Raw genomic sequence first — 23833 nt, forward strand, 5'->3', positions numbered from 1 at the left:
TCCAACGTTATCCTAAGGAATCAGGTGCTCAGACTTGTACATCTGACTTGTCACTACAACACTGCTCCCCAACAAGGGACTGTGCCTTGGATTTTGACACGTCTGCAGCTGTTAATACATTCTCTCTAGCCGGAATAGCTGCACAAGTTCAATTCTTGCCTGTCACAGATCTGGCTAACTGACGGCAAACCCACCTACTTCCATGGATACGTTAGCTGATATAGATGAAAAGTTCACAAGCTATAATAAAAACAACAACAACCAGGCACAGGCAAGGCCCACAATTTAGAGAATCACAGCAGATCATTACGTACTCAAACATATATTTTTAACTTCCTATCCAATATTTAATTTATTCTTTCCAGGACTACGTGTGGAGACATAGTATATTTTTAGGAACCCATTTAACCAAAGGTCAACTAACTGCTGGCCATGAATGCAAGAAAGAGGACACACCCTGTGGCGTAAGAACATATGGACATGTTATCTTATACTGATTTGGCACATTAATCCAAATCAGTATAATGTGGAAAAATCAGCTGGTGTCCAATATCTCCAGCAAGCTTATTTCAACCAATATGCTTCCAATTTCTCCTTTTTCCTTTTTACTCATCTTCTAAACACGTGTTTGGATCAGCAATGAGAGAGAGTAAAGGTAATAAAGTGGTGCCCAATCCAGACAAGATGGAGGCAGAGTTCTCTGGAAGTGCAGTTTACTAAATTACTGGGATTTCCCACAGCCTGACAGAGCTATTAGATCTGACCTTGCATTTAGATGCCGAAGACTGGTTCAAAGAGGATTTCACTGGCTTCGGTGGGGTGTTAGCTGAAGCCACTTCTGGGTTAGCAGCATGAATGCAGTGAAAATTGTATGAATACAATTGTATGATTCTGTAACTGCAAGACCTATTTGTGCTCACCAAACTGGAGGAAATAGCAGAAGGGAAAGGAGCCAAAGACTTTTCCTTTTCCATGCAAGAGGGCTTACCTACTGTTAACTGCGCATGTATGTGTCTCCTGAATCATTATGAGCTCAGGCACGTCAGCGATGCTGTAGCAGCTGAACAGCTGGCCTTTTTGTGCAATACATCAGTGTTTCCCAACCTTGTGCCTCCAGATGTTTTTGGCCTACAACTCCCATCATCCCTAGCTAGCAAGACCAGTGGTCAGGGATGATGGGAGTTGTAGGCCAAAAACATCTGGAGGCACAAGGTTGGGAAACACTGCAATACATAACCTTACATGCAATGACTTGGGTGTCTGGTGGCCTGACAGAAAATGTGAAGGGACTAGAATGTGTCTGGCAAACCAACCAGCTTCTGCAGATCCTACCATTGCCCTCAGAGTCCTGGAAATACCGTATTTTTCTGTCTATAGGACATCACCTTGTATAAGGACACCCCCCCCCATTTTGGGGAACTCAATTTTAGTAAAATGAGGGGAGATGACCCAAAGTTGTTGAGCTGCGGGCAAGAAACACTCCTTAGATCGTTTCCCGCATGCAGCGGCATCGGGGCAAGTTGTGCTCCTGGGAGCACAACCTTCTCTGATGCCGCTGTGCGGGAAACGATCCAGGGAGCGCCCGCCATGCGCAGTGCCTTCGGGGGAATTTGCGCTCTCACCAATGAGCTGGCTGGCGGCGCACCGCTTCTCCCCCTATGCCACTATCCATGTATTGGACAACCCGTTTTTTGACGTAATTTTTGAGTCAAAAAACCTCGTCCAATACACAGAAAAACACGGTAATTGTCTATGGACTTCATTACTCATCTGCCTCCTCTCCCTGCTTAAAAGCTTGGCAGAGAGGCGGGGAAATTTACTGAAACAACATAGCAGCTCCCCTGAAGTCTTGGAGCTCTTGCCAGTAACCTTGGCCTTTGCTGTCGGACTGAACTTTTTGTTGCTGCTCCTCTGCCTTTGCAAGAGCTCTTTCCCAGCTACCGAGTCTGTATTGCTAGGCTGATATAACAAGTGTTTACTTCTTCACTTACATGCAATTTCCTTTGTTGTGTGGTTTGGGGCAAAAGCCAGGACCCTATTCATCCAAGGGGGCTGGTAAAGTGCAAAAGCCAATAGATATCAACTGTGCACATGGTGGGAACACATTGGCTTGGGATGTTTGCGCAAACCGCAGTGCTTTGAAATGTAAACATTAATATTTCTAATGTAAATGTTATTTTCTTAACAATGCAAGACATTGACCTGGGTATGGGGAAATATGTAGCAGATGGTTGGGAAATCCATGCTTGGAACTGAAGATACTTAAAGATGGTTAACATAGCAATTTCAGAGCATCGCAGGGGGAGGGAAGAGGAAGGGCAGCATCGTGCATGGTAAGGTTTGAACTGGATTAGAGCCAGATGAGAATGAAGAAAAAGGAAATGGGGATTCATGTTCTAAACTTGGAAATTGGAATGGCAGCACTTCTGCGGTCCATGTGTCCACCATGCCTCCTCTAGCAAATTCACAAGTGTAGGTCATTCTTGCGCCATTTTCAAATATCACTTCATTTGACTCTCACGCAATTACTCCACTGTAATCATGTTTTCCCATGCAGCCAAAATAAACCCGACTTTGAGAAGGCTTACAGATTAAACTTACTTGAGAATGTTAATCAAATACACTTCCTTGCTTCCTTTCCTACACCCAATGGAATCCCAAGCATCTGATTATTCCACTCATGACAACTGTGGTGCAGCGAGTTTAAGAAAGAAAAAAATCTAGCAGAGCCTAGTCAACTAACAAACTGCAGAGAAGTTTAAGGCATGCTTTAGAGATTGCGGAGGGTGATGGAATGCTAAGAGGGTGTATTAAAAGGACTCACTGGATCACAGCCAAAGATTATACATTGTAAAGACCTTGTAAGGGGTGGCAAATATTGGAAAGATGTATTGCATTAGAATAAAATGTTATGCTTGGCTACTTTGGGGGCTTGCTTTAAATCTGAAGAGAGAGAAGGGGTCCAACCTAAGCGAACCCACAGCCAAGAATTTAAGAACATTCATAGGAAAGTCTGACCAAAAGGGGAAAGAGCTCTCATGGACGGTACAAATCTATAGCTTAAAGCGTATCACCGTGGGTAGGTCAAAGTACGAAAACATTAACACCAACCTGTGTTAGGATGAGAGCTACATTCTGTTCTTGAACACCCAAGTAGTAAAAAAGAGTCAAGAAAATCTGACACTGAATTTATAGTAAAAGCCAAAGGACACTATTACATCACTTAGATATATACATCTTAGAATATACATCTATAAAACAACTTAAAATGCAGGTTTGACTATGATTCTAACAATGTTAACTTGGAAGCCATTCAGTGGGACACTATTCCCATCGCACTTCAATTCTGTTAGTTTCAAGGCATATGACCACTGAGCCCACAAGACATCAGCACCCGGTGACCATCCAACTGCTGAATGTTGTTGCCAAGGTCACTTTTTCAAGTGTCTTCAGCATCATGAACAAAGCTTAATTTTGCACATGGCAGTGGCTATCTTCAGCAATCACAGTGTGAATTTGCCCCCAAACAGCCTTTGCATCAGGATGTGAGAGTGGCTTCTCTTAAGACTGGCAAATTTTGGCTTCCTCATTTAATTTTTCCATTCCTGCAATTCACCACAAGATCTCTGTAACTAAGAATTAGTGCCTGAGCTCATTTTTCCTACTCCCCTCCTGTCCATTCTCCTTTCATGTTGTGTCTCCTATGTTGTGAGCCTGAGGGCTGGGACTGGCTTCTCAATGACAATTCTTGGGCTCCATGATCACTGCAGATGGTGACAGCAGCCACAAAATTAAAAGACGCCTGCTTCTTGGAAGAAAAGCAATGACAAACCTAGACAGCATCTTAAAAAGTAGAGACATCACCTTGCCGACAAAGGTCCGTATAGTAAAAGCTATGGTTTTCCCAGTAGTGATGTATGGAAATGAGAGCTGGACCATAAAGAAGGCTGATCGCCGAAGAATTGATGCTTTTGAATTCTGGTGCTGGAGGAGACTCTTGAGAGTCCCATGGACTGCAAGAAGATCAAACCTATCCATTCTTAAGGAAATCAGCCCTGAGTGCTCACTGGAAGGACAGATCCTGAAGCTGAGGCTCCAATGCTTTGGCCACATCATGAGAGGAAAAGTCTCCCTGGAAAAGACCCTGATGTTGGGAAAGATGGGCACAAGGAGAAGGGGACGACAGAGGACGAGATGGTTGGATAGTGTTCTTGAAGCTGCTAGCATGAGTTTGACCAAACTGCGGGAGGCAGTGGAAGACAGGAGTGCCTGGCGTGCTCTGGTCCACGGGGTCACGAAGAGTCGGACACGACTAAACGACTAAACAACAAGAACATAGGGGTGGCTTGGCTTTTTGCTTTTTTGCTGTAGAGCAAGATAAACTGGTGAAATAAATAAGTGATCTGGCATCAGGTAAAGTAAAACTTTTCTCTCACTCAGGTTGCCCTGCTTTGTTCCGACAGGCTAAGTCTCACTCCCTTCCTCTTCCCCCTAGACATCCTTACCTGGACAATCTTGTTGAGAGCACTGGCTTTTCTGTACCCATTATTATGCACTCCTCCTTAAGCATCTTGCAAATTGCAACTGGCAGACACTTTGCCTTGGGACTGATAGCAATCTCCAGTCTTAAAACAGCTTTGTCTTGCCAGCATCCTAGGCTTCACTGGACCCTAGGGAGAGTTTTGATGATGCCAGACACATCTTTTGACAGCAACATGCTTTTTCATGTTGGAAGGTGGTGGTGGTGATGAAAGACAGATGCAGCTGATCACCTGCTTGCCCCAAGAGCAACTGCTACGCAAGCAAGCATCAAATTTTGCACCTGCTTTTCAAGTTGGTCTGTGGAACCATTAGAAAACAGAGACTAATAACCCGTGACTTGTGACATAAATTAGGGTACGAGATGGATGCGGGTGTGTTATTTCAATTACAAGCAGATTTCCCTTCTTCAGTTGGAAAAAAAAATGCTTTAAAAACTAAGAAGGAGGTGAGGAGTATTTCCTTACAAAATGTCTGCCTACTTTGTGGAATTTTTGTAAAACAATATTTCTTCTACTGTTCAGCATTCCCGCATGAAGAGAGTATTGAGTGAAGAAATGTACACAGATAAACTTGGCAGCAGTGCCCCCCCAACTGCTGCCACAATTGTAGGCATTGCAAACTTAAAATTATATACAAAGGAATACCTACACTTAAATCAGTAGTAGATATATTTTAGCAGATTAAATCATTTTGCAAAAAATAAATAAATAAAATGAAGATTTATGAATGGTCAGTTCTAAGAGAATGATGTTTTCTTAATTTTAGATTCTAGCCCCTTTTTCAGGCCTCCTTAACTGACATGAAAACAGCTGTAGCAAGCTTTATATAGAACACACATGCTATGGCCACAATTCTCTTAAATTGGCAGTAAGCTGTAAGTTCCCTTTCAAACTTGTTGGATTCTTCTTTGCTTTATTCTCATGGCTTGCCTTAATTCAAATATGATAAGCTACCAATCCAATTTGGATGGAATACAAAGACCAAATATAGACTAAATTGCTTCACTTAGCTAAACTTATTTGGATTATAATATGGAAGTCAGTATAATCACTTACAAATTAGCATAATCATCACAGTGAGAGAAAGCTACAGACAAAAAGAAACACACTAGAAAACTGTAGAGCAAAAAGTTAATGAACTGAAATCAATTTGACTTAAGTAATGAGCAATTTGTCCCAATGACTGCAAAGGGAATTTAAGTGCAACTAATTTCGTATGGATACTAATCCATTACCTGCTGTGGTTGCTTTCTTTAAAGAAAAAAGAAAAAGAAAAAAAGAACTAAGATTGGAACTAAATATCAGTGCCCAAGAAAGATTTCCAGTTTGGTGCTTAGCTCTGATATACAAAGCAGAATCACACAGTTGCAAGGAGAAGCAGCTAGAAAACAACAGGTACTTCACCTGTTCCCACCACAGCTTATCCCCTGCAACCCTTTCCTCTGTGTAGCTTTTCCCCATCCAAATCAATAAATACTGTAATGATCAGAAAGGTTTTAAGCACCTCCTCTCCACATCCACTGGTTCTCCACTCTGTACTCTCTTTAAATGTCAAAAAGAAACCAAGACTGGGAAGGAAATATCCATTATCCATAAGTTCGATAATGACTCTTGCAGCGTGGCATACTTGTGTTCACAGCTGTAGTTATATCTCATTCTAGGGTAGTGTATACCATTATTCCTCCCAACCATTTCTGACAATTGGCATTCCTTGCATACGTAATACTGGCCACCTATATTCCACCATCTATTATGGAGTCGCTGCAAGAAATAATTTTTTTTCTTATGCCAAATACATGGTCTCATAACCAAAACTTGTAACAGCTGACACTCCTAAAATGACGGGAAATATAAAATGGGAATGTTAACCTGGATGTTAAATCTTATTTGCCAAGTCACAAAAATCAAAAGTTTTTACTTGTGAACCTAGCTGGTACTATCAACACCATTGTTTGCTGACTTGTTCAAAAATATCTTGAAGACTGACAAAATCCCTGTTAATGTGGAAGAAACATTGAAGAAAGATACCAAGAACCAATGTCACACTCCACATTCTTTTCAAATGATAAATTACACATTATTACAACATTCCCACATATATTTGTTTGTTTGATTTATATACTGCCCTTTAAGGCACAAATAAATAGTTAAAATGGAAGCAACAAAATAGTAACCACCCACCTGCAAACACAAAAGGCTGTAGAATATTAATCAGCCGAAGGCCTGGTTAAACTAGCTTCATGTAAAGAAGGCATTTAAATGGCACATTTCAAATGCTCCAAACATAAAAAGATATGCATGTGGCATGACTATCCCTACACTGTATATGGGTAGAGTGTGGTGGTGAGAGAGCAATGAATGAGGTCAAGTTGTTATCATCATCATGATAATTAGAATTTTAGTTGTTTTATCTTCCCCAGGGCAACCTAAACCAAACAGGCGAGTGTTTCTAAAGCAAAGGACAATCAGATTAAAGCATGGCAGAGAATTCCAAACTAATTTATTCCTTTTCCTTGTTAGTTTATGCTGAGTGGGGGGGGGGGGTGGAGAGATGGGTATAGAGCTGGGAAAGTATAGGGGAGGGGCAGAATGTCCCACTTAATGCCCCAATTTACTTGTGGAGCCTGGGAACAGTAAGTGGCAAGGGGGTCTCTAGACATGTGCAGAGTGTCATGGTTGGGACTGTGGTCAATATTTGCTGTGGATTAAGAAAAGCACAGCCAAGCAGGACACAACTGAGGATCACCTACTGAGCATGTAGCTCCATTTAAGCTGAAAGAAGAGATCCTTGTAGCTCAGGGACATAGCTCCCAAGATACATAAGCTCAGTGGTTCAAATTAGTGTTTACACCAAGAGAGTGTAAGCTGTGGTTTGTGCCCCTCTTGTTTTTGACAGGATCAGAAAGTTAAACAAAAAGAATTCTAACCACCATACTGCAAAGCCTTCGCCAGCAGAACTAGAGCAGGGAACCATGCAAAAACAAATGAAATGAACTGCAGAGCCTGGTGAGAAGGCAGGCAAAAGTTGCCATCTTTCTACTAAGGAGGTTCAGGAACGTCTATTTTGTGATGTGTTGCATGCAGTAGGGGGTCACTGAATCAGAAGAGAGACTGAGAAGTGGACTTGGGGGGGGGGGAACCTGCATCTTCCCTTCATATGCTGGAAAAACACCAAATCAAATTGAACTGTACGCATCACAGTTTCAGTTATACACAATGTGACTGTTCGGGTTTAGGAATGACATTCAGAGTTTAGTCCCAAAAAAACAGCCTCATGCCAATTACAAAAAAAAAAATATGAATGTTGTGTTCAACAGTTCAATGACTGAAAAGGAAGGGATGTCATATACAATAAGTAAAATGAATGATCAGTTCTGATTAAAAGTCACCTGGAACAATTAATATCTATTTTAGACACCTGTAGCTTTACCAGTTAACCAGTCAGTGTTTTCATCACAGCTATGCTACAGCTCCTTTAAATATAGTCTACAGCAAGCTCCCATGACTGAGCTTGCAATTTTTTTATTACGCACCAGCTCAAGTAAGCAGCCACATGTTTTATTTCTGGCAACCTCTAACTAGCCTACGTGGCCCAACCAAATGCACTTCACACAAACCACTCTGAGCAGAAGGGGGAGGCAAAATCTCATTTTCATCTATATTCATTTAATACTGCTCAGTTTGCAACAAGTATGCAGGCTGCTGTTTCATTTTTAATTTCTTCATAATCTGCTGCAAGCAAATGTGCTTGAATCTGCTGGTCACAGTATGCTTTTAATGTTCTGCAACTGATGATGTGGCAACTCAAAACTTGAATAATAGCTGCTGGAAGAGATCCTAGGGGAAAAATGTTCTTCTAAATTCTATCTCAGAGGCTGAGCTTGGAAATTTCATAAGCTTTATCGGAATGGTTGCTGAGAACACTGACATGGTCCGAAAGAATGTCAAGAGATTTTTTTTCAGCAGAACTCAATCCATCACAGGAAATTCTTACTAAAGAACTTGCTAGAGAATATTAAACTATTTTAAACAAGAGACAAACTTGTTACACGTATCCTCAAGGGACGAAGAAAGGCTTAGGGCAACCTAAGAATGGTTTCCTTCTTAACAATCTACACATTCATGCCTTTGGATAAAAAGACTAAATTGAATTGAATACAGTCTGCCAATGCCTTCTAGCAAACACTGAGAAAGTTCTATGAAGCAGATACTTGGTAGATGTGCAGAATTATCAACTTACTATAATAGTCTAAATTTAGCTCATCATTCTTATCCTTAGAAATTAAAGGGGGGAAAATCAGCCTATTTCTGGGCAGAGGGAAGTGTGTGTGTGATCTTTGTGGCCAGCTACTCTCCAGGTCATTCCACGTCAGTTCAACGCGGTCATGCCACCCACCGTCTTGGGTTTTGATGAAACTTGGTGTACACCCTTCCCTTATGGTTGAAAGAAACCCCCTTAAATATTTCCCCTCTATCTTAAACAGTTTTAATTTTATAGCACTTCAAAGTTTCATGAAATCCGGGTTTCTGTTACTCTTTCATTCTATACTTCAGATGTATGAGTTTTTTGGCCATCGTAGTTCCAGACCTCTTTTGCAAGCTACAACCCATAAGGGCTAGGAAATGACCTTTCAGTTCTAAACCTACTTTCAAGATTTGATTTCTATAGCCTAGAAATGGTATTCTGAGATGTGCATGAGCACGAAGAAACCACCAGCCTTCCCACTTCTCCTCCTTGCAGCTGGGCGGACAAGTTGGGTAGCTTTTAAGTTTTGCTTTCCATTACCAAATCAACTTCGTGTGTTGTCCAGACCAAGGATCGTGCTCTCTATCAAACTCCAAGTTAAACAAGTGAGCTTCAGAAACCACAGTTAGACATTGGCTTGATTTAAAACCTACCAAAGTTTGTTATAAAGTATGATCCTTGGTCTGGATAACAAGACAATCCAGGATTCAGGGAAAGCAGGGGAAGAAACTGCTGTAGAACTTGTTGCAGCTGCAGAGAAGGAAGAGGAGAAGAGAGGATGCAAATTTTAAGTTATCAATACTTTGTTCCTGCTAATGCATGCCTCACAAAGCTATAATTTTGTGTGACATGTGAACCTTCCTGCTAATACACATGTAAACTAGACCAATGGATACTGTCCTAAATATATTTCTAACAGTGTAAGCCCCACTGAACAATATACACAAATTGTTTTGATTCACCTAGCTTACAATTCCACTTGATTCACTAAAATTATCATCATCATCATTATTATTATTTATTATTATTATTATTTATTACTTATACCCCCCATCTGGGCAGTTCCCAACAGAATATTAATAATAAAAATAATAAAAAAGTGACAATATCAAACATTAAAACAGGGGTCAACAACCCTTTTCAGCCGTGGGCCAATCCACCATCCCTCAGCCCTTGTGGGGGGCCGGACTATATTTTGAAAAAAAATATGAATGAATTCCTATGCCCCACTAATAACCCAGAGATGCATTTTAAATAAAAGCACACATTCTACTCACGTAAAAACATGCTGAGTCCCAGACTGTCTGCGGATTGAGAAGGCCAATGGGCCGCATCCGGACCCTGGGCTTTAGGTTGCCTATCCCTGCATTAAAAACTTCTCTAAACCGCAGTGAGGGAACCGCCAGAAGGCCCTCGGCTGAGTGATGCGGGTGGAGACACTCCTTCAGGTATACGGGGCTTTAAAGGTCAGAACCAACACTTTGAATTGTGCCCGGAAATGTACTGGGAGCCAATGTAGGTCTTAAATATAACAGATGCAATGGGAGAAACAAAGCAGTGGTATTTATTCCACTAGAGCAAAATCCTCACAAAATAAGTGAGAGGGCTTTGCTATGTTCCATCTACAGGAAAACAGAATGAAGTCCTGAAGTTTCACCCCAAATGCCCAAGTGCCATTAAAAATGTATACATAAATTTAGGGCTGGGGGATTCTGTCCTAAAAGAATACATCTCACAATTCTATTTGGAACAGTACATATATTTAAGGCTTTAAATTAATCAGTTTGTAAATTAAGCACATTTGCAAGAGAACTTGTACAAGCAGTGCAGGGGTGGGGGTTAGGAGGAGCTTATTACTTATTTTGTGCTGCCACCTAGCAACATTTTCAAGTATAATATGCGCATAAAGCCATTTTACGAGTATATTTTTAAATATGTTACCATTTCATCTTAATTTTTTTCTTTAGATTATTCTCTGCCAAAAAGTTATGACCAGAAGAAACAAGATTCTATTATACAAATGAATGATGCATCGCTGATTGTTTAGGTCTCCGGGAAAAGGTTGTTTCCAGATCGCAAGTATAATTGCAAATCGGGATCATTCCCTGCTCCAGCACCAACCTTAAATGAATTCTGCTTCATACCAATGTATGAATAGATTATTTTTCTTTTCCAAACAGTTCAGAGACTTGAATGAGATCAATAATATTCACACAAATACAGCACAATGGCTTCTTCACTTGTGGCTATATATTCCTATTATCCTGCCTGTGCATTAAGATAGGCTCATATGACAAATGACATGCGATAAGGCCTTCTCTGTGTTGGCATCTTGTCTATGAAACTTATTTGGGGGTATGACTGGTGACATCATTATTGGCACCCAGCTGGTGACTTACCTCTTTACTCTGATCTTTTGGGGAAGCTAATTTGAGAAGTGATTATGAGCGATGTCTGCTGTTCTGATTAAAAATATAACTGTTGGTTGAACGTCATTGTTTTAATATGACACTGGTTTTGTAAACAGTCCTGGGATCGTAACTGATTACGAAGGGCATTTTAGAAATTGAATAAAATAATAAGTATTTTTCTCTACTACCGATTCCTAGTCAACAACACACTCATGCAGTTCTTACCCAATAACAGCTATCTCCGATGCAAACGTGCTTTGCATGGATATGAAACAAACTGCAGCCATGGTGCTGCATGATCAAGTTGGACAGCAGGGAGAAGCAGATTAAGTATAGCGTGAATTTTACAAAAAAAATCATATAGTATAAACCAGTGTTAAATTCTAAGTCTGATATTCAAACAGTGGAGGACAGAGGAGGACAGAGGTGCCTGGCGTTCTCTGGTCCATGGGGTCACGAAGAGTCGGACACGACTAAACGACTAAACAACAACAACAACAACACTGATATTCAAACAACCGCAAAATTAAATGTATTGCCGGAACGTATGATCCTTTTGTAACCTCAAACATTTTCTACCACTTCTTGTATTTTTTAGCACTTGCAAGTGTGTCAGATCTAAATCTAAAATAGAAAATACAATTCACAATAAGAACAGCAAAAAACCAAAACACAAAGCCCACCTAAAATCAGAATAAAGCATGACAACTATCAAACAATTAAAACTAACGTTAAAAAGCATAAAAGATAGCAAGGGTAAACTTGGTGCAAGTATACAATATATTAAACACCCAATGAAAGAGAATAAGGCATCATGCGATACCTTAAAGCCTAAGAAAATTATTATGGAATAAGCTTTCATGAACTAGAGTTTACTTCACCTGCTTTGTTTTTTGGTGTAACAAACTGACAAAGTGATCCCACTGGAAGTTGTCAAATAAAAGAATCATAATTGAATGTCAAGGGATCTAACTGGATCTACAGTGGGACACTAGAGGACAGAGAAGTTCATCATTTACAGTCTTAGAAATTGACCTACTTCTTCAGGTGTCAAGGACATGATGCTGTTCCATGCAATCACAAAAGAGATGCACACGTACGAAGAAATCCAACCTTCTCCTTCACAATTGGTGTCTTTAAGTATTTTGTAAGCCTTAGGGAGTTAGTCTAACTCCCAGGAAGAAGTAGCAGTACAGAACAATGCATCTGCAGCTCTGCCACTTATGGCCACAAGCTTCCGGTTTTCACTGCACCCAATCCATGCTGGTGCAGCATAGAGACCCAACCAGTAGCTGAACCAGCAAATCCTTAACAGGCTCAGTTCCACACCTTCCCTACTCCCGCAATTCCCTGTTTTGAGGGCCGGTGCTGGCTACCACCAGTAAGGCCACCACTGGCAGTAGTACCTGCCCACTCAACAGAGTTTTCAGTTTTCAGCTCTTTTACTTCTGCACAGAAAATGCACAGCAACACTATGAAACAGGGAAAGAGAAGATGTGGGAGAACATGAAACACAAAACTATGAAAAGAAGATAATGAAGACAGGTGTGTGTGAAAGAAAGAAAGAAAGGAGGAGAAAAGAAAGGCACAGAAATGGAGGAAAGGCAAAGTTAATGTCTCAACCAAATTGGGTCAACATGAGGAGTATTAAGACGTAAACTTTTGTGGACCACAGGTCATTTAATCAATATAAACATGCGTTTTGAAAAGTTGCAAAAAAAGGTATGCTATAATAAATGTGATTGTTTTTTTCAGGTGTGACAAGACACTCGGTTGTTTTTGCTGTAAAAGACTAAGACGATACCCACACCGCAGACTTAAAGTGCTCTTATAACAGTTTAACAGCCATGGAGAACCCTATAGTTTGTTAAAGGTGCTGGCAATAGTAGGACTGTGAGGTCAGCACCCTTAAGAAACTACAGTTCCCGGGCTTCTTTGCGGGTAGCCATGACCATGTTAGAACAGTGCTTTAAATGTATGCTGTGGATGTGACCTAACACAGTGGCCCTTTGGCGAGAGGGAAAGTCAATACTGCAACTCACTGCACCCTTAATTGGGTCTACTTCTGAGGGTAAACATGCAGAGCATGGGGCTGCAGCTGTTCTAAGAGGAAGAAAAGGCACCTGGGAAATGTTGTGTGGGATAGCTCAGTCAGCAGAACATGAGACTCTTAGGTTCGTGGGTTTGTGGCCCACGCTGGGCAAAAGAGATCCTTGCATTGTGAAGGGGGTTGGACTATATGACCCTCCAGGTCCCTTTCAACTCTATGACCCTATGGATAAACAAATGGGCACTACTCTCGATATCTGCAGGGCAACGGACACTGAGCAAGCTCAGGAGTTTTGCAGCAGCATACAAAGCCAAAACAGCCGAGGCAGAGCTCCTGAAGAAGAAACATCTTTATTTGCATCAGCCACTAGCCATAGCAATAAAATAAAATATACCGAAGATAGAAGTAAAAACTTAATTATACAAAATACATTCTGGAGGTTTATAACAATAATCAAATAATAGATCTTATTCTAATAGCCCCTCCCTCCTAAAAAAAATTGCAGTTTTTGCTGTCACCTGACTATCTTGATCTGCTGGAAGAAAGGACACAGTAGCAATAGTTGAGCGACCCCGCATGGACAATAATAGAGGGGTAATAACCTCACTCCTCAAATGTTTATAAAGAGTGCGAGCCAGAAACACATGAGCCACTGACTAAATACTGCCATCTCCACAGACACATAACTGTTTTTCCAGTAGGATTTTTTGAAACTGACCCTCACGTACAGTTGAAGGAAGTATATTCCATCTTGCGTAAGTAAAAGCACGCCTGTATTTTGGAATTGTTACATTTTGCAGATAGAGTGCCAACGGGTCAAAACGACTAGGTGGCAAATAACCATACCACAAACAAAATTTCCTTCTGGTGGCCAAATTACTCTGTCGCTCGATATATAGGCGGTGTCTGACTTAATTATTTGCTTTACCGAAGCCCAGTGTTAATAACTGTTGCGGTGATAAACCAGAAACGCAAAGCGTTGGGTTGACCATTTTAGTCCAAGTGCTCTCGTGAAGATCTTGTGATACTAAGAGTAGTGGAGCGGGTGGCACTGCGGTCTAAACCACTGAGCCTCTTGGGCTTGCTGATCGGGAAGGCCAGCAGTTCGAATCCTGGCGGCAGTGAGCTCCCGTTGCTTTGTCCCAGATTCTGCTAACCTAGCAGTTCGAAAGCGCACCGGCACGAGTAGATAAATAGGTACTGCTGAAGCGGGAAGGTAAACAAACAGTGTTTCCGTGCACTCTGGCTTCCGTCATGGTGTTCCGTTGTGCCAGAAGCAGTTTAGTCATGCTGGCCACATGACCCAGAAAGTGTCTGTGGACAAACACCAGCTCCCTCTGCCTGAAAGCGAGATAAGTGTCACAACCCCATAGTCGCCTTTGACTGGACTTAACTGTCCAGGGGTCTTTTACCTTAACCTTAGATCCCAGGGCAGCTTACAATATAAAAATACACACCATAAGGGTAAAGGTATAAAAGGTAAGGGACGTGGGTGGCGCTGTGGCTTAAACCACAGAGCCTAGGGCTTGCCGTTCAGAAGGTCGGCGGTTCAAATCCCTGTGACGGGGTGAGCTCCCGTTGCTCGGTCCCTGCTCCTGCCAACCTAGCAGTTCGAAAGCACATCAAAGTGCAAGTAGATAAATAGGTACCGCTCCGGCAGGAAGGTAAATGGTGTTTCCATGTGCTGCTCTGGTTCGCCAGAAGCGGCTTAGTCATTCTGGCCACATGACCCAGGAGCTGTACGCCGGCTCCCTCGGCCAATAAAGCGAAATGAGCGCCGCAACCCCAGAGTTGGTCACGACTGGACCTAATGGTCAGGGGTCCCTCTACCTTTACCTAAACAAGGTAAAGGACCCCTGGATAGTAAAGTCCAGTTGAATTCGGCTATCAGCGGTCAGCAAACTTTTTCAGCAGGGGGCCGGTCCACTGTCCCTCAGACCTTGTGGGGGGCCGGACTATATTTTCTGTGGGGAAATGAATGAATTCCTGTGCCCCACAAATAACCCAGAGATGCATTTTAAATAAAACGATACATTCTACTCATGTAAAAACACACTAGGCCGGATTTAGAAGCCGATTGGGCCTGATCCGGCCCTTAGTTTGACTACCTATGGGCTATGGGGGTGCAGCACTCATCACCCTGAAAAACGAGATGAGCGCTGCAACCCCATAGTCGCTTGTGACTGAACTTAACCATCCAGACGCCCTTTACCTTTTGTTTTCTATTTTACTAAGGGTAGTAGACCGGTGGGATTTAAATTCATCCGAAGCCAATACTTCAAGGTCCCACGCCTAAATCTGCAATTCGACATCTCCTGCCCAGCGGTGGGATGAGCTTCACGGAGCTGGAAGGGTTCCCCAAGGGTCATCCAGTCCAACCCCGCGCAAGGACTCCCTCAGAAGGCGGCGTTTATTGGGAGGGCCCTGATCCTCACTCAGCGAAGCTCCCGCCCTCGACTCCCTTGGGCCAGGGCGCCGTTTCGCGGCCCTCCCTGCGCGCGCATTTCCCCGACCGGTCACCCTCAACCCGCCGGGCGCCTTCCCCCTCCGCTCACCTCGTTGTTGAGGTTCAGCGCCTGCGCCATCGCCTCCCCTTGGATCGCGCGCACCGGGGCTCCGCGGAAGGGACGGCTGGGCGTCCAAACACACGCGGGCAGCACACACTCGCCGCCCCTCGCGTCTCTCCTCACGACCGACGCGAGCGAAACAACAACGCGCGTGCGCGGCCCTTCCGGCGCGCTCCTTCCGGGTGCCGCTCTGCAGCTCAGCCTCTATGGTTTAGGAGGACAAGCTGGCTGCTTTCGAGTCCGCTTCAGCTCTGTGGGCTTTTAAAAATGATTTTTATGAAAGATTTTCATGAATGACAAAGGAACGTGAAATCTCTCTCTCCTCTCCTTTCTTTCTTTTCTGGTTCAGACCTCCGGGCATAGGGCGGTATATAAATTCAATACATCATCATCATCATCAATAAATACATCAATACATCACCATCCTCAATCATCATCAATAAATTCAATACAAATTCAATACATCATAATCATCATCATCAGTAGTCTTTTGGTTATGTTCATTGTAAGGCAATGTGGTATCCAGTGGGGAAAGAGGAGAGGGTGGGGGATAAACACACTAAAAAAAAATTCGTTTTTCCAAATTGGCACATGCATAAGGTTTTTATGTCAGCATCGTTTGGGGTAGGTTCCCTTCCTATTGTTAAGTGAAAAGGGGTTTAAAATTAAAAAAAGAAGAATTATAATTAGGTATTTGAACGATTGGTATTAATAATTGCAGTGCTTTTTTTCCTAAAAAAATATTTAGGGGTGCTCTCATTTTCCTACTCATATTGAAATACTGCCGCTCAATGAGGCCAAACTTAGATTCACAAAATGTTTAGGGGTATGCGTCCGCCCCCCGGAAAAGAAGCACTGAATAATTGTATTATAAATTGGTATTGTTATAATGAGGCTGTTACTGGATTGTAAACGAAAACTATTAAAAATTATTATTAATGAAATAAAAAAGAGTGGCGTGGAAAGCGGGAAAGGAGTTGAGAGGTTTCTCATAAATATGATGAGAAACTATCTGTGTTTTTAAAAAAACAACATATCTGGGTGGGCATGGGCATAGCCAGGATCTTTGCTGGGGGAGCAGAACCTCAGATTTTTGTTGTTTTCGGAGGGCAGCTGCCTCCTCTTGGCTACTCCCACGCTGATCGGTGGCAAATCCAGATAACAGTTTCACAGAATCATGGAGTTGGAAGGGACCCTGAGGATCATCTAGTCCAACCCAAATATGCAACCGTCCCATAAGGGGATCGAACCTGCGACCTTGGCGTTATCAGCACCACGCCCTCACCATCTGATCCATCCAGGTGTTTGTAGTCTTGGGCTGCAATTCTTCCTGTGACTCCCCGGGAAAGTGGTGGAGTCTCCTCCCTTGGAGGTTTTTAAGCAGAGGTTAGATGGATATCTGGCCTGGAGGCTTGAGTTGAGATTGCTGCCTTGCAAGGGGGTCAGACTAGAAGGCCCTCTTGGGTCCCTTCCAACAATATAAGGGAGGGATATTGTGATAGGAATTTTATGGTCTTAGATATATGGTAATGCTCATAAGTGTACCAACCAAGCACGTATTGTACATAGATCAGCACAGGAAGGCCAACCTGGAACCATTTTGATTCCTAAACTGAGTAAATGTTTTCTCTGCGAAGTCAAAGTGGGAAACCTCCCTTTGTCTTTTCCTTCACAAATCCTGTCTTAAGGGTATGTTTGTGTTTGAATAGGGTGTGAGCTTGTGGCATGGCCCAGGAACTAAGTATTTATCATTACAAAAGACTGGCCAGGCTCCCCAAGCAATCCAATCAAGTAACCTGCCAGACAGGAGATAAACAAGGACAGGAGAAAAACAACATTCAAATTTCTGTTTAGACTGCCTTTTCTGTGATGTAGGTATGATGTATCTGAGGGGTGGTCTTAGGTTATACCCCTTCTGTGATGTATGTATGATGTTTCTGGGGGTGGTCCTGAGCTACAGGGTGGCAATTTCAAAAGTCTTTATAAGGCCTTGCATGCCATTTTTCTGGGTCCCTCCTCTCACCTGTGGGTGAGGGGAGCACCCTGTTGCAACAGATCAATAAATATCAAGCTTACTAGCTGCTTTGCTTCTCAATATTCTCTGGTTGGCCTCTGTTATTCTCTCCTACCAATAGGGAACCTATGTATGGACTCTATATGGGCTCTTGGATACCCCATAAGGGAAAAGGGCAATTTTTGTTTAAAACACTTCCTCTCCCCCACGTGAACCCCATACCCTCCCTAAATAAGCTCTGGAGGGTTGGCGGAAGTTGCATACAGTTCATACTGCTTAGGCTGGAGACTAGGCTACTGTGCTTTATTCAGAATTCATATAGTTTTCTTCTAATATATTCTTAAATAAACCTGCTAGTAACTCATTGGTCCCGGGGTGGCACTGTTGTTTAGGATAATTAGTCAAATAAACTTTTTGGGGGTACACTTGTGACTCGCTGGCCTCTGGGCGGCACTGTTGTCTAGGAATTATATTCTTTGAGACGCTTTAAAAAGAGAAATCTAAATTAAATCTGAATCAGATGCCTCCGTTTTATAGGATTTGTGGTTTAACATTTGGATCTGTGTACCTTTGCAAAGGGGCATGCTGGGTTGCAACAATGTTCCATTTAGCTCAGCATCCGCTCTGTTGGCAGTGGCTAGACAGAAGCCTCAAGGAGGTTCGACTGCAGGGCGTGACGGCAGTATCCATCTCATATTGTTAATCCTCAACATCTGGTAGTCAGAAACACATTGTCTCTGAAAGGCAAGGTTGCTATTATTGCTAGCAGCCGCCAGTGAGCTTACCTTCCAACTCTGTGAAGAAGTCATATATGTTTAAGTGCCATGACAACACCCTGTAGTAATGATAGCTTGTCGTGGATGGCTGCAAGCTCAGATTAGGTAAAGCTAAAGGGACCCCTGACCATTAGGTCTAGTCGTGACCGACTCTGGGGTTGCGGCGCTCATCTCGCTTTATTGGCCGAGGGAGCCGGCGTACAGCTTCCGGGTCATGTGGCCAGCATGTGGCGAACCAGAGCAGCGCACGGAAACACTGTGTACCTTCCTGCCGGAGCAGTACCTATTTATCTACTTGCACTTTGATGTGCTTTCGAACTGCTAGGTTGGCAGGAGCAGGGACTGAGCAACGGGAGCTCACCCCGTCGCGGGGATTCAAACTTCTGATCGGCAAGTCCTAGGCTCTGGTTTAACCCACAGCGCCACCCGTGTCCTATGTGCAAGATCAGATACCTTGCACTATAATTGCAATTGCATCACACTGCACTCCATATTGAGTTTGGGTAGTTGTGTGGGGTTTTTTTAAAGGCAGAAACCTCCGGCTTGTATTGAAGTGTTGTTTTCAGCGCACTAATAACTTACTAATTGCACTTTGTGTTTGCTTTAAAATTTCACAGTGTTCCATGTTCATTCGGGAACAAAACTGATATCCCTACTGTCTTTGAGGCCTTCCCTGTGTCTGTGCAGCAATGTGAGGGCAATGCGAGTACTGCTGCTTTCTCCCCTTCAGTTTAGAAACAATAGACCTGAGTTTGAAGTTGTTGTGGAAAGGTAAGACTCTGTGGGTATGGGACTCAGATTCCACCAAACACTTTCAAGGAATGCGCTAGACCAACGGTTGAGTCAGGACAGACTACCAGGTCATTTGAGTCGCAACATCAGCACTATCACCAGACAGATACAGTGGTACCTCAGGTTAATTACTTAATTCATTCCGGAGGTCCGCACTTAACCTGAAACTGTTCTTAACCTGAAGCACCACTTTAGCTAATGGGGCCTCCTGCTGCCGCCGCGCCGCCGGAGCACAATTTCTGTTCTCATCCTGAAGCAAAGTTCTTAACCTGAAGCACTATTTCTGGGTTAGCGGAGTCTGTAACCTGAAGTGTATGTAACCTGAGGTACCACTGTATATTATAAAAATTAAGGAATGGGTTAAAGGTGGGTTCTGGGTATGCAAAGGCTGAAGTCTAGTGCAAGAGATGGTGCTGGATTTTCGGAGGAAGAGAGGAGAACTAGCCCCGCTGTACATCAGGGAGGGCTGTGTGGAGAGAGTCTCTTCCTTTAAATTCCTAGGAGTTTAAGCCCTTACTTGGAAAATCAATACAACCCAGGCTGTTAAGAAAGCCCAACAGAGACTCCATCTCCTCAGAGTATTGTGAAAGAACGATGTCAATCAACATTAGATGATCTTCTACCGGTCAACAATTTCATACTGCATCACAGTGTGGTATGCTGGTTTGACATCAACTGATAGGAAGTGCCTACAGTGGGTGATGAATACAGCACAAGATATTATGGGCTATCCCGTGAATCCGCTGGATGATATCACGGAAGAACGTTGCCTCAGGAGAATGAGGAAAATTCTCAGGGATGATTCACACCCTGGCCTGCACTTTCTTAATCACCTGCCCTCAAGCAGAAGATATAGAAGCATGATTAGTTGCACCAACAGGGTAAAGAACAGCTTCTATCCGTGGGCTGTTAGGCTGCTGAATGAAAAGATAACAACAGGGCAACTGACTTTTGGGTTTGGTGGGTGTGCGTCAGTAAACGAGGGGAATTAAGACTAAGAGAGCTGAGTGGGGGGGGGGTGCTCGTGTAATCTCACTGTATACAAGTTGTGCAAGTGACAATAAAGTATTTCAACTGAAGATTAACAGTCACCTTAGTTCAGACCATTCTTGGGCATCTCTTTCAATAAAGCATTTTGTCCTCTGTCATGATTCACACTTAGATACGGGCTTGGTTTGATAAACATCATGGACAAGCAAAGAAAGGGGACTGATATGAATAAATTAGTTTAATATCACAAACAGGAGCCATCTCCATGATTTTTATGGATCGTTCAGTCCTTTGGCTGTAAGATATGGTTTTGCTCTAGTTGTGAGACAAGCTGGACACTGAATTTGCATCAGCTCTTTTCTTCTTTTGACATTTTTTTTTAAGTCTGTAAATAATTTGTATTCTGCTTATCTCACGTCAAATCCAACACAGCTCACCTATCAACATCCGTAAAAACATCATACAACTGAAGTAACACAAAATTCAAAAGTCACAGCACTGAAAAGCAACACGAGACACAGGAAGAAGTGCAACTAATACATCTTTGTGCTTAAATACCTCCAAAGAAAGAGAATCCACAACCTCCTGAGGGAGACCGTTCTGCTGTCAAACTGCTCTTACTGTCAGAAAGTTCTTCCTGATGTTTAGTTGGAATCTCTTTTCTTGTTACTTGAAGCCATTGGTTCGAGTCCTACCCTCCAGAGCAGGGGGGAAAACAAGCTTGCTCCATCTTCCATGTGACAGCCCTTGAGATATTTGAAGATGGCTATCACATCTCCTCTCAGTCTTTTCTTTTCTAGGCTAAACATACCCAGCTTCTTCAACCGTTCCTCATAAGGCTTAGTTTCCAGACCTTGATCATCTTGGTTTCCCTCCTCTGCACATGTTCCAGCTTGTTGATATCCTTCTTAAATTGTGGTGCCCATCTGAAACCATAGGGGAAAACGAGATGGTATCTATAAGACCAGACACTGGGCAAAATGCTCTGGTGGACAAATAGTTTTCTCTTGAGCTGCATCCCGTGTGAACTTAATATCAACACTACATCTGTCATAGCCAAGTTATCACCGAATTTCTGAGAAGGAAAGCAGGAGATTCAATATGCCACCCACACATGAGACAAATTGCAAATGAGCAAATATACCGAGAAGTGTGTAATGCTTTGATGGTACCTGAGATTACATAGTCATTCTGCTGTCTTTATGTGATGGAGGCAAATATGACTATGTTTTATGAAATATCCTGCAGACAATATGCCAGAGATTTCTTACGCCAGTGAACATAATGAACATGCTGTGTAGATATTTGTGAGATGATGTGGCAGCACCTAATTGCAGTTGAAGTAATCAGAGTTCATAGCTGATTACATGGTTACATCACTTAAAGCTTAACACTGGTTGCCTGCCTGGGCGAAAGCTCCATTGGCAGTGGAGTTAATCGTGATTGAAGGTCTGTGCCTTTAATAGCTGTGGAAAGGGGAAAAATTCAATAGGTGTGGGTCTGTTGGTTGGTTTGTTTAATTGTCATAGAGATGCAGCGGTTAGGAAAGCAACATATGTTGAAAGTCTGCTTCTCTTGCAGCTGCAAAAAGTTACAGGCAATCCTATTAATAAGCAGTTACACAAGGTTTAATACACAAGGTTAACTACAGAGAACTGTTACCAGCCATATGGTACCTACTTGTAAACTGGAAGGAGACATGCGGAAGCCCTGGGGAGAAGTCATCTGTAGCATCCAGCCACACATGGAAGCACATTTTTATTACTCTTGCATTTCAGATCGGAGGTGCATGGTAAAATTCATCTCGTCTCTTGACCAGGCACTACGGACACCCAGCTTCTCATACGGTTGGTTCATGAAACTCTTTATATTTACAGTCAGCTATCTTATGCAAGTGGGCACCTGTCACCAACCACTGCAAGATGAAAATCTGTTTCCACAAAAGAGAAGTCGCAGGTATCGCAGATAGTAATATTGCACTGTTTGAAGCGATTGGAAGCATAAGAACTGAATCCTCCTTTTGGAAGAAATCATTGTCCAGATTCATAAAAATATTATTCTAACTTGTACTTGCAGGACTACTCAAAACAGAACATAAACATCAAAAATACATTCAAAATATCCATACACTGTCTTGGAGTTATCTTTTGATTCTAAGATGCTGATCCTGGGATCAGCATCTTAGAATCAAGGATCAGCATCTTAGAATCAAAAGATAACTCCAGAAAACAAAACGTGTCTCTCTCCCTCATTCCAGCCTACCTTAGCCTGCCTAAGGCTAGACAGCTCTTAGAAAGCCATTTACAGCCTTCTGTTCTTTGTCGTCTTCAGAAAAAGACTAAACAGGGAACTTCCTTCAGAATGGAGATTTGCAACCAAAAACCTTTGTCACTTGATCTAAGGTTACAACACTTACGTTAGCAGAAAACAACAATGAGTAGGGTTGCCATACATCTGGTTTTTCCTGGACAGATCCTCTTTTTCGGAGGTGAAATTTTATTCTGGGCGGATTTTTTGAATTTGCCCACATGTCGAAGTGGTTTACAAAAGAATAAAACAATAACATTATCAGTGAAGGGAGTTAAAAATAGCTATTTAAAATGTTCAAATAATAATGAAAGTGTGTTATAATCTTAAAACACACCTATACATTCTACACAGATGACTCTTTTTATGAACCTGATGAAGAAACTGTTTCAAAGGTCTGGATCAGGGTTTCCCAAACTTGGGTCTCCTGCTGTTTTTTGGACTACAACTCCCATCATCCCTAGCTAGCAGAACCAGTGGTCAAGGATGATGGGAACTGTAGTCCAAAAACAGCTGGAGAACTTGCTCTGGATAGTCATAGAATCATAGAGTTGGAAGAGACCACAAGGGCCATTGAGTCCAACCCCCTGCCAAGCAGGAAACACCATCAGAGCACTCCTGACATATGGCTGTCAAGCCTCTGCTTAAAGACCTCCAAAGAAGGAGACTCCACCACACTCCTTGGCAGCAAATTCCACTGGCCTAGTCCTAGGCCAAGGTGGTGCTCTTCCCTTCAGAAGATGTTGACCGCAGCTCCCATCAGCCTAAAGCTGCATTTGGAGGGTGCCTTGTCAGGTCCACCTACCTAAACAAAGCAGAAGGGGAAATTAAAGTTGCCTAGCTACTTGCAACTTACTGGCCTCTTTTCCATTATCATCAAAATAATGGAGTTGTGTAAAGGAGTGTAACCCCTTCTGTAATAAGGATAGTTCATGGGATATCTTACTTATCAATTAATTAAAACAATATTCAATCTTCCTCCCTAAATACCCCAGGATGGCAAACACCGAGTAATAAAACAATAAAAACATATTTAAAACAGTCCCAGAACAGGTGCAGACGGGAGGGGGGCAGGTCAGCTAAAAAGGCATGTCTTCATTAGCTGATGAAGAGGCAACAGAAATACTGCCTGTCTAAGA

At 42.6% G+C, this 23833-nt stretch overlaps 1 protein-coding gene across 2 annotated transcripts in view; it reads right to left on the minus strand.

Moving 5' to 3' along the window:
* SRFBP1 (serum response factor binding protein 1) overlaps positions 1 to 15982 on the minus strand; it is a 44349-nt gene extending 28367 nt beyond the window's left edge. The window contains exon 1 of one of the 2 annotated variants that reach the window (XM_083702416.1): positions 15804 to 15982. In XM_083702416.1, coding sequence (XP_083558542.1) covers positions 15804 to 15833 — 30 coding nt within the window. In that variant the 5' untranslated portion in view covers positions 15834 to 15982. Of the gene's footprint in view, positions 1 to 15460; positions 15679 to 15803 lie in introns of those variants that run through there. The other variant, XM_083702417.1, reaches the window with a different exon arrangement.
* Between the last annotated feature and the right edge of the window lie 7851 nt (positions 15983 to 23833).

Source organism: Podarcis gaigeae (assembly GCF_964106915.1).
Source record: "Podarcis gaigeae genome assembly, chromosome: 11".
Lineage (NCBI taxonomy): Eukaryota > Metazoa > Chordata > Lepidosauria > Squamata > Lacertidae > Podarcis > Podarcis gaigeae.